This window comes from Callithrix jacchus, chromosome 17 (assembly GCF_049354715.1).
Source record: "Callithrix jacchus isolate 240 chromosome 17, calJac240_pri, whole genome shotgun sequence".
Classification (NCBI taxonomy): Eukaryota; Metazoa; Chordata; class Mammalia; order Primates; family Cebidae; genus Callithrix; species Callithrix jacchus.
Window position 1 is genome coordinate 46,048,274 of NC_133518.1, and position 15,838 is coordinate 46,064,111.

The 15,838-nt window shown below is 38.0% G+C and overlaps 1 protein-coding gene across 12 annotated transcripts in view; it reads right to left on the bottom strand.

Moving 5' to 3' along the window:
* ARMC8 (armadillo repeat containing 8) overlaps positions 1-15,838 on the bottom strand; it is a 110,944-nt gene that overhangs the window by 14,989 nt on the left and 80,117 nt on the right. For 8 of the 12 annotated variants that reach the window (XM_078354137.1, XM_035277920.3, XM_035277921.3 and 5 more), the window contains 4 exons: positions 15,117-15,203; positions 12,201-12,293; positions 9,239-9,388; positions 7,795-7,890 (listed from right to left, as the gene is read on the bottom strand). In XM_078354137.1, the coding sequence (XP_078210263.1) occupies positions 7,795-7,890; positions 9,239-9,388; positions 12,201-12,293; positions 15,117-15,203 (426 nt within the window). Of the gene's footprint in view, positions 1-6,121; positions 6,464-7,115; positions 7,156-7,794; positions 7,891-9,238; positions 9,389-12,200; positions 12,294-15,116; positions 15,204-15,838 lie in introns of those variants that run through there. The other 4 variants (XM_078354139.1, XM_078354134.1, XM_078354138.1 and 1 more) reach the window with 1 other exon arrangement.

Consider the following 15,838-nt stretch of genomic DNA (forward strand, 5'->3'; position numbering starts at 1 on the left):
AGCCTCCCAAAGTGCTGGGATTACAGGTGTGAGTGACTGCGCCCAGCCTACAACAAGTATTCTTTCTCTCCCCATCTCCATCACATGTCTTGACTTGCAATCCAGATGTGGCAACACTGGACTTACAATACCACATTCCTTCTAGTTCTGCTTGAATTCCTTCATGTGATTACAGAAAGCCTTAGCAAGCTTTACAATAACCCCACCTTCCAAGAGCAAGCCAGTAAAATGATATTCATCAGCAGTAGTGATCCAGTCCTCACCAACCAGCCTCTGCCAGGCTTTATTAAGACAAAATCAAAATGCAAAGGGTGAGGCCAATCAATGGGAACAAAGGTAAAACCTGGCTGGGAAGCAGGAAGGAGGCAGCAAATGGAAGAATCATAGTTTATTACTCTCTTGTTCTCCATCTCCCCACCATTTCTCACCAAAAAGACTCAGTCCTATGAGTTGGCCAGAGCACCTTAACAGGAAATAATGGAAATGATCCTAACTATGAATAAGAATTTTAATAAGACTTCATAAACAAGCTATTCATGGAGAGAGGAGAAATGGTAAACACCTTTAGACTCACCTAGAAAACAGCTACCTCCTCTTACCCACTAAGACAGAATATAAAGGGGAATTCCAGAGACGATCCCTCAGAATAGACCAGGTCAGCAAGACAGGTGAGTGACTCCCCTTTGTAGTGTTAGAATACACCCATGCATCCCCAGGTTTGAACAGCATGAAAGAGTGAGGACCAGTTCTGTTTTGAAGCTCACAAAACCCCTCTGTAAATATTCCTATGGAGACAAGAAATCAAATCTTAAAGAAATCAATTAGGCCGGGCACGGTGACTCATGCCTAATCCTAGCACTTTGGGAGGCCAAGGCAGGTGGATCCTAGGGACAAGAGATCAAGACCATCCTGGCCAACATGATGAAACCCTGTCTCTACCAAAAGTACAAAAATTAGCTGGGCATGGTGGTGCACACCTGTAGTTCCAGCAACTGGGGAGGCTGAGGCAGGAGAATCGCTTGAACCTGGGAGGCAGAGGTTGCAGTGAGATGAGCTTGCACCACTGCACTCCAGCCTGGCAACACTGTGAGACTCTGTCTCAAAAAAAAAAAAAAAAATCAAAAATCAATTGTTGGGCCAAATCAATTGAATATGTGGGCTGAGGAAGAGATAAAAACTACACACACACACACACCCCATTAATGTATGCATATTAGTGTATACACTAATATGGAGAATTTGAAATCAATGAAACAGAGCAGAGACTAGTAAATTATGGTGTAGGCCAAATCCAACCTGCTGTCTCTTTTGGTAATTTTTATTGGAAGACAGCCATGTCTACTTGCTTATGTATTGTCTACAGCTGTTTCCAGGCTACAACAGCATAAAAAAGTAGTTGCTAGAGACCAAAGCCTACAAAAATTAAAATATATACCTTGCCTCTTACAGAAACAGTTGGCTAGAGTCTGAAGTAGAAACAGGCTCAGGCTGGCTGCGGTGGCTTTATGCTTGTAATCCCAGCACTTTGGGAGGCCGAGACAGGTGGATCCCTTGAGGTCAGGAGTTTGAGGTCAGCCTGGCCAACATAGTGAAACCTCATCTCTAAAAAAATTGGCCAGGCGTGGTGGCGGGCACCTGTAATTCCAGCTACTCGGGAGGCTGAGGCACAATAGTCTCTGAAATTAGGAGGTGGAGGCTTCATGAGCCAAGATCACACCACTGTACTCCAGCCTAGGCAACAGGGTGAGACTCTGTCTAAAAAAAAAAGAAGAAAAAAGAAAATAATAGGTGGGAAAATCAAAGAAACCAAAAGCTGATTCTTTGAGACTATCAATATAATTGCTAAACCTCTAGTCAGACTGAAAGGGAAAAAAGGAATTACCAACTGGGCGCAGTGGCTCACACCTGTAACCCAGCGCTTTGGGAGGCTGAGGTGGCCAGATCACCTAAGGTCAGGAGTTTGAGACCTGCCTGGCCAAGATGGTGAAACCCCCATCTCTACTAAAAATACAAAAATTATCTGGGTGTGGTGGCACATGCCTGTAATCCCAAGCTACTTGGGAGGTGGAGGCAGAAGAATCGCCTGAACCGGCGAGGCAGAGATTGCAATGAGCTGAGATTTCACCACTGCACTCCAGCCTGGATGACAGAACAAGACTCTGTCTCAAAAAGAAAAAAAAAAGGAATTACCAATATAAAGAACAAGAGAAGAGATACGGCATTGCAAAGGATACTACAGACTTGAAAAAGGAATAGAAATTATGAATAGTTTCATGTTGATAAATTTGAAAACTCAGATGAAATGAGTAAATTCCTTGAAAGATACATAATACCAAAGCTCACACAAGGAGCAGATAACCTGAACAGTCCTATTTCTATTAAAAAATGTGAATTTGTAGTTAAACAGCTTTCCACAAAACAGTCATCATATCCAGATGATTCCAACTGGGAGCATTCCACCAAAACTGAAGAAAAAAATAATTAATTCTTTACAAATTCTTGCAGAAAATTGAAGAGGGAACATCTCTACCTCATTCCCCAAGGCCAGCATTATCCCAACACCAAAACCAGACAAAGACATTATAAGCAAACATTTCATCAATATCCCTCATGAATACTGATGTAAAACACTCCTTACCAAATTTCAGTAAACTGAATCTAGCAACATATCTAAAGGATAACATATAATGACTAAATTAGGTTTACCTCAAATATATTAGTTTAACGTATGAAACTTAATTAAATGAATCCACCATATAAATTGGAGTTTAAAAAAAAAGGAATTTTAACAGATGCAAAAAAAAGTGATTGAAAAAAAAATCTATGGCTCATGTTTGGGGTTTAAAAACGAAACAGAAAAAACAATCCTGTTTATGCTAAAAACTCAACAAATTAGAAGATAATTTCTTTCCCTTTCTTTAATAAAGGGAATTTATGAAAAACCTACATCCTACATATTCAATAGTGAAAGACTGAGTGCTTTCCTCTAATATTGGAAACAAGACAAATATGTTCATCCTCATCTCATTACACTGTAAGTTCTAGCTAGACAATGAAACAAGAAAAACAAAATAGCATATACATTGGAAAGTAAGAAGTAAATCTATTTTTATTTACAGATGTGATAATTTGTTGAAAATTTTAAGTAATCCACAAAAATAACTTAAGGCGACTTTAGCAAGAATGCAGGATACAAGACTGATATACAAAAATTGTATTATCATATACTAACAATAAATAATTGGAAATCAAAATTTTTAAAATAACATTTTCAAAACATCAAACATATGAAATACTTAGGAATAAATCTGACCAAGAGTACAACACCTATATACCAAAAACTACAAAACATTGCTAAGAACTGAAGAAGACTTAAATAATTGAGAAGATATAATATGTTCATGAATTGGAAGACTCAATATTGTTAAGATGTCACTTCTTGCCAAATTGATCTATAAATACAACACAATCAAAATCCCGGTTGGCTTTTCATTTGTAGAAATGAGAAGAGAATTATAAGAGATACAGTAAATTTCACTCTTTTGGTAGTAATTTTATTTACCAAATGTATGTATTTTTTGAGGTGGAGTCTTGCTGTGTCAACCAGGCTAGAGTGCAGTTATGTGATTTCAGCTTACTGCAAACTCTGCCTCCCAGGGTCAAGTGATTCTCCTGCCTCAGCCTCCCGAGTAGCTGGAACTACAGGCATGTGGCCATACCCGGCTAATTTTTGTACTTTTAGTAGAGACAGAGCTTCACCATGTTGCCAGGCTGGTCTTGAACTCCTGACCTCAAGTGATCTGCCCGCCTCAGCCTCCCAAAGTGCACTTGGCCTCAAATGTATAGAAACTTAAAACAGCCAGCACAATCAGCATTTATAGAGCAGTTCTATTACCACCTCCCTTCCTAAATTTTCCTATGCTATCCCTTTATAGTCAAATCCTGCCCCCAACCTTTAAGCCTTGGATACCTTTGATTTGTCCTCTGTCTCAACTGTTTTGTCTTTTACAGATGATCATATAGTATCTTGTCTTTTGTATCTGGAATCTTTCACGTAGCACAGTGCATTTGAGATTCATTCATGTTGTTAGATATAGCAACAGTTTGTCCCTTGTGATATTCTATTATATGAATGAACCATAGCTTGTTGAGGGATGTTAATTTCTAATTTTTGGTGATACCAATAAAGTTGTTAAGAATGTATATATACATAGTTCTTTTATGTGTGAGCTTAGGTTTCCATTTCATGTGAGTAAATGCCTAGGAATGGGATTGCTGGGTTATATGGTAAGTATATGTTCAACTTTGTAAGAAACTGTCAAACCATTTCCAAAATGACTGTATTATTTTGCAACATTTTAGGTTTTAGATGACACAGTGATATTTTATTGTGAAGTGTCTGTTCACATTGTTTGCTCAGTTTTATATTTGGTTATTTGTTTTCTTTCTTCGATGGAGTCTTGCACTTGCCCAGGCTGGAGCACCGTGATCTTGGCTCACTGCAACCTCTGCCTCCTGGGTTCAAGCAATTCTCCTGCCTCAGCCTCCCTAAGTAGCTAGGATTACAGGTGCATGCCACCACACCCAGCTAATTTTTTGCATTTTTAGTAGAGATGGGATTTCACTATGTTGGCCTGACCTTGTGATCTTCCTGTCTTGGCCTCCCAAAATGCTGGGATTACAGGCATGAGCCACTGCACCTGGCCGGTTGTTTTCTTGTTGTTTTGAGAATTCTTCAAATTTTCTGGACACAAGTCATTTGTCAGATATTTGATCCACAAATATTCCTTCCAGTGAATGGCTTGTTGTTTTAGTCTCTTAACAGTGCATTTCACAATGCAGAAGCTGGCCGGGCTTGGTGGCTCACGCCTGTAATCCCAGCACTTTGGGAGGCCGAGGCAGGTGGATCACAAGGTCAGGAGATCGAGACCAGCCTGACCAACATGATGAAACCCTGTCTTTACTAGAAATACAAAAATTAGCCTGGCATGGTGGCATGTGCCTGTAGTCCCAGCTACTTGGGAGGCTAAAGCAGGAGAATCGCTTGAACCCGGGAGGCAGAGATTGCAGTGAGCGGAGATCATGCCACTGCACTCCAGCCTGGGTGACAAAGCAAGACTCCATGTCAAAAAAAAAAAAAAAAAAAAAAAAAGAAGCACAAAGCAGAAGTTTCACAGTTTCATGAAGACCAATTTATCTTTTCTTTTCTGGATGAGGTTTTAGATTTCATAGCTAAGAACTCTTTGCCTAATCTAAGATCTCAAAGATTTTTCTCCTGAATTTTTTCTAAGTTTTATAGCTTTACCTTCGATGTTTTGTCTATCAGTAAATTTTTATCTGAGGTGTGTGATATGGTTCAAAGTTAATTTTTTTTTTTTTTAGCAATTGTACAGCACCTTTTCTTGAAAAGACCATTCTTTCTCTACCAAGTTGCCTTTGTACCTTTGTCAGTAATCTACTTGCCATTCATGTGTGGGTCCATTTCTGGACTCTCTAATCTGTTCCATTGATCAACATGTGCTATCTTTTTTTTGCTAAGAGCATGCTGTCCCCATTACTACTGTACTTTTATAGTTAAGTCCTGAAATAAGGTATTGTGAATCCTCCAATATTTCCTGTTTTTTCTTCAATACTGTTTTGGCTTTTTAGTTCCTTTGCCTTTTCATACAGGTTTTTAAATCTGTATGTAAAGGCACAGCTTTTAGATATTTATATCTACAGTATTATTTATAAACAATCATGCTGGTATTGTGATTGTGACTATGTTCAATCTATAAATCAACTTGGGGAGAACTGACATTTTAAAATGGTATATCTCTCCATTTATTTAGGTATTGGATTTCTTTCATTCATTTCATTATCAGTGTTTTGTAGTGTTCAGTATACCGATCCTTGTGAGATTTACACATAAGAATTTCATTTTTTTTCTAAGCTACTGCAAATGGTACTATGTTTTATTATCTCAACATCCAATTGTTCACTGCTGATATATAAAAATACAATTGACTTTTCTATCTTGTGACCTTACTTAACTCATTTATTAGTTCTAGATTTTTTGATGAGTCCATGGCATTTTCTATACAGGCATTCATGTTGTCCTTTCCAATCTGTATGCCTCTTCTTTTTCTTGTCTTCTTTTGCTTGGTAGGAATTCCAGCACAATGTTGAACAGTAGTGGTACAAATGGACATGCCTGTCTTGCTCCCAATTTAAGGGCAGTGACAGATATGTTTTACTATCTTGTCTGTGGTGACGGTTTCATAGGTTTATGCACATGCGAAAACTGATCACACTGTGTACTTTATGTGTAGCTTACTGTCAACTGTATGTCAATCAAAAAAATAACTTATCAGATGCTTTTGAGAAGCATTAAACTGCCAGCTAGTCAGCAGACTGTTTAGCTCCCATACTCGCCTACTTCCAGATCACTTACAAAATCTGTATGAGAGAGTTCCTTTGTGTCCTGCAAAAACAGAATTGTTGTTGGTCTTTCTTTCTGCCCTCATTCAAATCTTGCCTCGCCTTTCTGTCTTGCTTCGCTTGTCAAGTTACTGAAATTCTATCCAGGTAAGTTGTCTTTCTAGATTAAATTCATTCCTATCCTCTCAAAGTACAATGGTTTATTCTGAGCAATGTATTTTCTTCATTGTTGTGTTTGAGTAATAGATTTCATTTCACCTAATTTTACTGATGCTTATGAGATTATACATTCTCTGTGTTAATTTTTTTTTTATCAAAACACAGTTTAAAAAAAATTTAACAGATACTACCTAAAATATCCGTCTTAAAATCACTTTATCAAATCTACCATCTTTTTGCTCACAACTTAATTGCAGCTTCTAAGACCTACAACTCTTACTTTTTGGACTGCTCTTCCAAGGCTGGCTGAATTACTCTAACTCAAGAATATAGAAGATGAGAAGCACAGGCCCTGAAGTTAAGACTCTCTGGATCCAACTCTCTACTGATGACCTTGGGCAAGTTTCTTTGAGATACACACACACACACACACAAACACACACACACACACACACACACTACAGCTTAATGAATTTTGAAAGTGAACACAACCATGTAGCCAACACCTTTGTCAAAAAATTGAACATTACCAGTACCTCTGGTCCTGTGTTAAAATCTTAGGTTTGCAGGTGACCTCTGTCAAAGAGTAAAATAAAATGCTCTATGACCTTTTGCTCTACATTTGTCACAGAGCAAAATAAAATATATACATGAAAACTCCCATGATAAATCTCAGAAAATAAAGAAAAATAATTCCCAACTGTCCTGATAAATACACAGCTTCTGTACTTTTTAATGCCTACCCTAAAACTTGCCCTCCTGAAACTTAACAGAAATAGGGATATGGGATGGGGAAAAAGATGCCTAAGAGAAAAGAAACGAAAACTATCTCCAGGATAAGGAATATTTTATCAGTGAGTTGCAGGAATTTTTAGTTCAGAGCATGGCGGCAGAGAGGGCTAGAAATAGTGATCCTGGAAAAAGGATTCATTCCAGAATGATGAAAGGTGGCTGCTCCTGTAGAGACAAGGACAGTGTGCACAGTGCAAGACACACAGGGCAAAACTGTAGATGCTGGTCATGTTTTCATCTACTTCAGGAAGAATAATTCTTAAAGAGAGTTTAAGGGATGGTGGAAGATCTTTTTTCCTATCTCTGGAGCACCTTCCATCTCAGCACTCTGTCTTCTTCAGATTTGAATGTTTCAGGAGACTCCTAAGAACTTCCTTTGTGTTCACATTCAGAAAATATTCCCCAAGAAAAAGCAACACATACCTGCTCTTTGACCTCAATGTTATGTTCCCCTTCTAGAATAAGAGTGACGGCTTGCATAATTTGCTTTCCGTGAGTACTCATGATTTTATCTATATGCTGTAAAACAATGGGAAATCCATAATTATCATCTGGGAAACAAAGAAAAAGACCACTGAATGAATAGAAGGCTTCTAAAAGTTAAACATTATGATTCACAACTGCCTCAAGCACAACATTACAGCATACAGAACTAGATGCCAAAGAACACTGTTTATTATACTTTGAAGTTGCAGTTTGCCTTCAAATATATGTCACATATATATACACACACGTATATATACATTACACATAAATACATATATACATAAAGTTGACCTGACAGAATATAAAAATACAATCATTGGGGGTCCTCAAGCCCAAAGATATTAAAGAAAAAGGAAACGCAGACCAGGCATGGTGGGGTCACACCTGTAATCCCAGCACTCTGGGAGGCCAAGGCAGGCCGATCACCTGAAGCCAGGAGTTTGAGACCAGCCTGGCCAACATGGTGAAACCCCATCTCTACTAAAAGTATGAAAATTAGCTGGGTGTGGTGGTGTACTCCTGAACTCCCAGCTACTTGGGAGGCTGAGGCAGAAGAATCACTTGAACCTGGGAGGTGGAGGTTGCAATGAGCCGAGACTGCACCACTGCACTCAGGCCTGGGGGACAGAACAAGACTCTGTCTCAAAAAAAAAAAAAAAGGAAGCATAAAAAAATTGGATGGACTGGGGTAATAGGAGAAGGAGAAGCCAGGGACATGGAAAATATGGTGTAGATTTCCTAATGTTATCTTGGAGCATAAATGCATAATGATGACTTAAAAGACAAGTGGGGCACAGAGAAGGGAAGCACCCATATTTCCTCAACTACCTGAAGGCTACTTACACTGTTTCTTGGGGAATGTTAGAAAACATCGAGAGGGACCCCACCACCAAGGCTAAGCCTCTCCTACTCTGTATGTATCCACTGCTTTCTATATTGACATCTTCAGAGGTCAATCCTGTAAATGTGGGTAGGGAGACGGTCTATGGAATGGCTCTGAGAATTCTCTGAAGGGAAAGAAGCAGAGGCCCCAGACATAAGTGATTTTGGCAGATGGGAAAATCCATCCTGGACAGCATACCAGGTAAGAAAAAAGTAACAAATCAAGGTAGGTACTGGTCATGTTTTCCTCTGTTCCAGGGAGTAGAGGGAGATAGGATAAGCAGTATAGAAGTGGAGAGTAGGGGGTGATATGGAGAAGCAGCTCCCAGAACACCTATGAAAGCAACAGGTCTAGACATCAACTCCTTGTTTCTTTGGAAGAGGGTAGCATTTGAATCACACTTATGGGCAGATGTTAATGAGGGCAGAGAGAGAGAGCAATGTCTTGTAATGCATATGCAGGGCTAGCTACTTTGGAAGCCTGGGTGATTTTACTTACAGGACGAGTAGAGAGGAGATTTCTAAGAAGTCCCAATGTCTTCATCAGCACATTCAAATCTGAATCTGATAATAACCGGAATAGCTGTTCAGTACTCAAGCTTCGTAAAATATCTGCTTTTATTTTTTGTTCAGCCTGAAATGCCATATTCTGAAAGGATTAAAGAAGTTGCAAGAGTCATGTCTACATTTACTTTATTAAATTATATTTTAATAGTAACTGATAACTTTCAAAGTACAAACAGAATCTGCAGAAAATCTTTAAGGATAAATCCCTCTATTTTCCTGATTCTTGTTAATCACCTATATTTCTGTCTGTCAAGAGAAGGGTAACTGTTACTCCTAAATATACTTCTACATGAGGAATATGACCACTTTCAGGCATAGGCATTTGAATGTCTTAAGATTTCTCAAATAAATACAAAACTCATGTATCACTTTCAAGAATATCTTTGGCCGGGCGTGGTGGCTCAAGCCTGTAATCCCAGCACTTTGGGAGGCCGAAGTGGGTGGATCACAAGGTCAAGAGCTCGAGACCATCCTGGTCAACATGGTGAAACCCCGTCTCTACTAAAAATACAAAAAATTAGCTGGGCATGGTGGCACGTGCCTGTAATCCCAGCTACTCAGGAGGCTGAGGCAAGAGAATTGCCTGACCCACGAGGTGGAGGTTGCAGTGAGCTGAGATCGCGCCATTGCACTCCAGCCTGGGTAACAAGAGCAAAACTCTGTCTCAAAAAAAAAAAGAATATCTTTATGGTTACCAGGTTGCCTACTGTATGTACACAAAATGACTATTAATGATTATACTGTGCCATGCCTTTTGAGAATGATTTCACAGTACTTATTTATGGAAGAAAATAAGCAGTGGGTTTGTTAACTTTACTGGCATGAAAACATCTATTGTGTTCACAATACTATGGTAGGTGTTGGCATGGCTGGGCTATATTGCACAGGAAGCTCTCCAGAGGGTAGGAGGTGTATCTGAGCTACCAGTAATCCCGGGTGGCCAGTGGCTATTTTGCTCCTTTTTCTCTAATTTGTATCATGGGTTAGCCCAGCTGAATCCCAAGCTATACATGTCTGAAGAAAACAAAAATCATGGTAAATGCCAAATAACTTATATATCAACTTTTGATACAAAAGTCTCTTGTATAGCCAGGCATAGTGACCCACGGCTATAATCCCAGCTACTCAGGAGGCTGAAGCACAAGAATCACTTGAACCCAGGATGGTTCAAGGTTGCAGTGAGCTCAGATCACGCTACTACACTCCAGACTGGGTAACTGAGCAAAACTCTGTATCAGAAAAAAAAAATATTGTAAACTAGAGACATAATATGTGGTTGTTGCCCTCCAGGAACTTATTAAAGTGCTAAGACATTAGAGATCAAGTTACATAATGATGTGAGGCAGCATGGCAGAGCAAAAAGAATACTATGTATCAAGAGACCAGGCTAGAGATGATTCTAAAGTTTTATATTTTGCAGATAGAGAACACAGTAGCTGGTAATATGGAGACTGATGAGAATTAAATAGTTTGTACAGATTAGAAGAGTGGAATAGGTTCCATTTCCAACATTAAAATTGTGCATGTCGGAGAGGCCATTTAAGTGATAGACTGGCGGAATAGGCAATAGTTACATCTGGATATGTAGATTTTAAAGTAACCTATTAAAGGGAAGTTGAAACCATGATATGAGATGAAGTCCCTGAAACTGATGTAAAGAGATTTGGAAACCAGATACTGAATGGGGGAATGTTCCCAGAGAAGAGGTTGAAAAGGAAGCAAGGTAGAAACAGTTTAAAAAAAAAAAAAAAAAAGTCCTCCGAAGAAGTTTCAAGAAAGAGAAGTGCTAAAAGCTGTGCAAAGTTCAGGAGAAAAATAACTGTGAAACTACAGATTTGTTGCTTTCTTAGAAGATAATTTATTTCTATCCCAAAGTCTGTACAAAAACACAGCAGATACAGCATGGAACAGGGAGAAAAATACAGGCTTGGAAAAGGTTCTGAACCCATTTCCATTATTAGCTGTGAGGCCTTCACCCTCACAATTCACTTACCCTCCCTAAGTCCTAGTTTTCCATTTGTAAGGTGAATATATACCAATATATCTTAAAATAAGAATTAGAGATAAAGATAAAACACCCAGCTTAATGTCTGGTACACAGCAATTAAATTGTACATAGAATAAATATGTTTTAAAAATAAATTTAGGATTATTCTATTTTCAATTTCAAGAAAAGTTTAATAATCTTAAAGAGAAACAATTCTCTAACCTCATAAAATTTTAGAATCTATTATAAATTATTTACTAGAAACTGTTAAAAAAATTAGTAAGTCTCTATGCAGCAATTTTGTTACCTCGGACAAGTTATTTAATCATTCTGCAAAAAATGGCTAAGTATGTGGGGTAATACATATGTAAATTAGCTCAAATTAGCCATTCCACAATCTATACATCTTTCAAAGCATTGTGTTGTACATTATGAACATATATAATTTTTATTTGCCAATAAAAAAATAAAATAATTGTTCTGTGTCTTAGTTTACTTCATCTATAAAGTATGGTAAGAACTTCCTGGCTGACATCATAAAGTTGTTCTGCAGAGCAAAGGAGACATGAAAGTGCTTGTCAAGTAGGTAGCACTACACATAATATAGTATGTTCATGATGAGGAAAATGTATTTTCCCAGAATTAGATAAGTTTCAACATCTATTCACTTTTCTTAATAATAAATAAGAGAACAGAAGCATAACTTGCTTAGAGTTAAACCACGCTTACAGTTGAACCTTAGTTCAGTACTAAGTCTTCTAGGTCTTAGTCATCAGAAAACTAGAACAAAATAGCAAGATTTTTGAAAAATAAAATTCCAGACATTTTAAATAACACATTATTTATAGTTCTAACTAATAGCTCTATTCCTTTTGTAAATTATGATATATATAAAAGTGAAACGTACCATTAAAGCCCAAATTCCATTCACTCGTAAAGCAGGATTTTCACTCTGGGTCAATCCACAAAGTAGCTCTACAGCTCCTGATTCCAAAATTGGCTGCCATTGGACAGGAAAAAGAAATCCCAGCTTTAAAGTCAGGTTCACAAACTAAATGTGCATATGCCTTGGCACTTTGCCTGTGATTTCTTCCCCACTCTTACCCCAGTTCTAGGCAACTTTTGCAAAGCAGGGAGTGATGCAGCCATAAAAATCATATTGAGAAGGGCAAAGACAATTATTTTCTCATAAATCCCAAAAGTCAAAAAGAAAAGAAAAAGAAGACAAACCAAACCAAACCACTCCGTCACTTCCTTTTTTCCTTGTAGTCCTTTTTCCTAGATAACCAGGATTCAGGAGACATCCTAGTTATCTGTAAATTTCACACATACCCTTATGATCTTATTACCTAGCTCCCCACTCTCATCGTTCTCTGAGACTGTCACTTTCTGCTTTATGTATATATCTTGTGCATTCCTTATAAACTCTAACTACGAAGTAATATGGTTGGTAAAGGAAAGAAATATACAGGAACTTAGACAATCAAATCATCCTCCTTCCAAGCTGTCAGTCTTATTCCAAACATGCTGCAGAATTTATCTTTTAGGATATTTTCAGGACTACTTATCAATTATACAAGTAAAATAGTCCTGTACTACAGTTAGGCCACATTTTACACCTAAAAACCATGCTTTAGTCTAATTACTTAACTTTATTTATGATACTTGAACAAACATGAATTTTTGGTAATTTCTAAAAAAAACCTCAAATCTTAGAGAATTAAGATTCACCATCACCACTGAATGCTTAAAGGTCACTTGTCAAGAGGATTCTATAAATGTCAGAAGCAATTCAGATCTATATACCCAGAAAAAGGGGTAAACATTTCTCAACTTTATAATTTGTGATATTGTAAAAATTTATTTTGAAATAAGTTCAAACTTATAGAGTAGCAAAAATACAAGGAACTCTCAGTCTTTTCCCAGATCTGCCAGTTTTTAACATTTGCCTTCACTGCTTTATCATCTCTCTTGTACTAGATACCTAATCCACATTATCTACCTTTTCTGAACCATGTGAAAGTAGGATGCATACATCATGCCCCTTTTACGCTTAATACTTCAATGTGTATTTCTTAAGAACAAGGATGTTCTCTTAGACGGCCATAGTATAGTTACCAAATTTAGGAAAGGTAATATTAAATTAATACTTTTATCAAATCTATAGTCCATATTCTAATTTGTCAATCGCCACAAAAAACGCTCTTAAAGCATTTCCCTTCCCTACCCTGGTTCAGAATCTAGGTTTTTTTGGTTGTTTTTGTTTTGTTTTTTTTAATTTTTTGACACAGGTTCTTACTCTGAAGCTCAGCCTGGTGTTTAATGGCATGATCATAGCTCATTGCAACCTCAAATTCCCAGGCTTAAATAATTCTCCTTCCTTGACCTCTCAAGTAGCTAGAACTACAGGTGTGTGTGCCACATCTGGTTAATTTTTTAATTTTTAGTAGAAACAAGGTGTTGCTATGTTGCCCAGGTTGGGAGTTAATTTTTCAATATAAAAAAATCATGAGTGATCCTCTGCCTGAGCTCATCTACCTATTTCTTAACCAGACCCTAAATATCCTGAAGGCAGATCTGGAGCAATATAAGAGCAGTTAAGGATGATTAATGGTGGCCCACTGGCTGTGAATGGCCAGTTATCATCGGGCCAAGACCCCATCTATAAGGCAGATGGAACTGATGAACTGAGGGAAGCTCTGGTGTACTATTTCGCCTTTCTCTTCCATCAGAGTAACTACCAGTCTCTCCCTGTTTTTTCCAAGATTCCTGCTTGTTGAATAACTAGTTCTGAACCACCATCTGGTTTTTTTGTTTTGTTTTTTAGGTGGAGTCTCCCTCTTTCACCCAGGCTGCAGTAGAGTGGCATAATCTCAGCTCACTGCAACCTCTGCCTCCTGAGTTCAAGTGATTCTCCTGCCTCAGCCTCCCTAGTAGCTGGGATTACAAGCATGTGTCACCCCACCCAGGCAAATTTTTGTATTTTCAGTAGAGACAGGGTTTCACCATGTTGGCCAAGCTGGTCTCAAACTCCTGATCTCAAGTGATCTACCCACCTCGGCCTCCCAAAGTGCTGGGATTACAGGTGTGAGCCACCGCACCTGGCCAGAACCTCCATCTTGTTAATACTACCTTTCTTAATTACAGTCAAAGCCTACAAGTGCTATAATACAGAAAATAAATTCAACACAATGGGACTACTAAATGCACAATAAACCTGAGTTCATGATTAGGCAGATCAGAGGCATTATGACATAATAAAACTAACTTTATAAGGTTTTTCCCTCCTTCATTAAGGTATATTTTACTTTTTCCTATTAAAAAAGGAATACATACTGAAATATTTTATAAAATGCAGAAGTGAACACCCATCCAACCCCTCCCCAAACAACTATCATCAACATTAAACATCAAAAGATGACTTCCCAATGACAGCAGTTATCACCTTGAAATGACTTATAATTCTGGTTTACAAAATTCAGTCTTAATTTATACTTTAGTAAAAAGACAGCCTGAGCATAGTTTAGTATTTGTAAGAAAAATTATTTCTTACATTCGTAGTTTCAGGCAGTGTAGATGGACTTTAAACTGTAATATCTTTTAAATAAGCTGAATATGCTAGATGGAATAAAAAGAATAATGGGAAATAACCATATTTTAAAATGAATAATTTATTTGCACGTCCCCACCCCTATGCAATCAAATAATTCAGAAGTCATTTTTAAACCCAACCCACAAATTTCAATGTCAACTACTATAAACAGTATTTGAGTAAGCTCTAGCTGGACTGGGCAAAGTCTAGGAAAAGAAAATCAACACTAACCTCTTTGCTTGGAGAAAATTCAAGAAGAAGATTACATAGCATGGAAGATGCTACCACTAGGATTTCATCTGGTGCATTTTGTAAAACCTGGGGAATTAAAAATGGGATACTATTAATGGTTTGGAATGATGAAGATGAGATATAAAATGACTAAAAAAAAAACAAGAACAATGATCTTGCAACCTGAATCTTCATATTGAAGAAACGGTTAGGAAGGATCCACTTGATACTATGTCACCTAGTGCAATAATTATGACTGACTAAGGCCCTCAAATCTATCTTGCTAAGAAAAGCTGCAACCTCACTGGGGGCTTTTGCAGGGAGGAGACAGACACGTTAGGGAAAGGTACTCTATGAAATGCTTGAAGGCCAAGGGACTGCTCTGGGGTAAGTTAGCTCATTCCATCAATCAAGCCCCTTATAAATGTACGGAATGGCTTTACAGCCTGTCTTTCCAATGTGTCACTAGAATGGCTTGTTTGAGCAGGAGCACTGACGGATCAAGCAAGCTACTACTGCACAGGCAGGACAGTGTGGGAAACTGGTTCTCAGGAATGGAATCACACAGATCTTGTTCCAACCCAGACACCTCCATTAACTAGCCTGAGCCTGCATTTCTTCATCTATAAATTGAGGAAAATCAGACCTCCTTGATAGAACTATTTAGGATTAAATGTGAAATGGTAAATAATAAGGGAAGTACCATAGGAGAGAAATGAGAA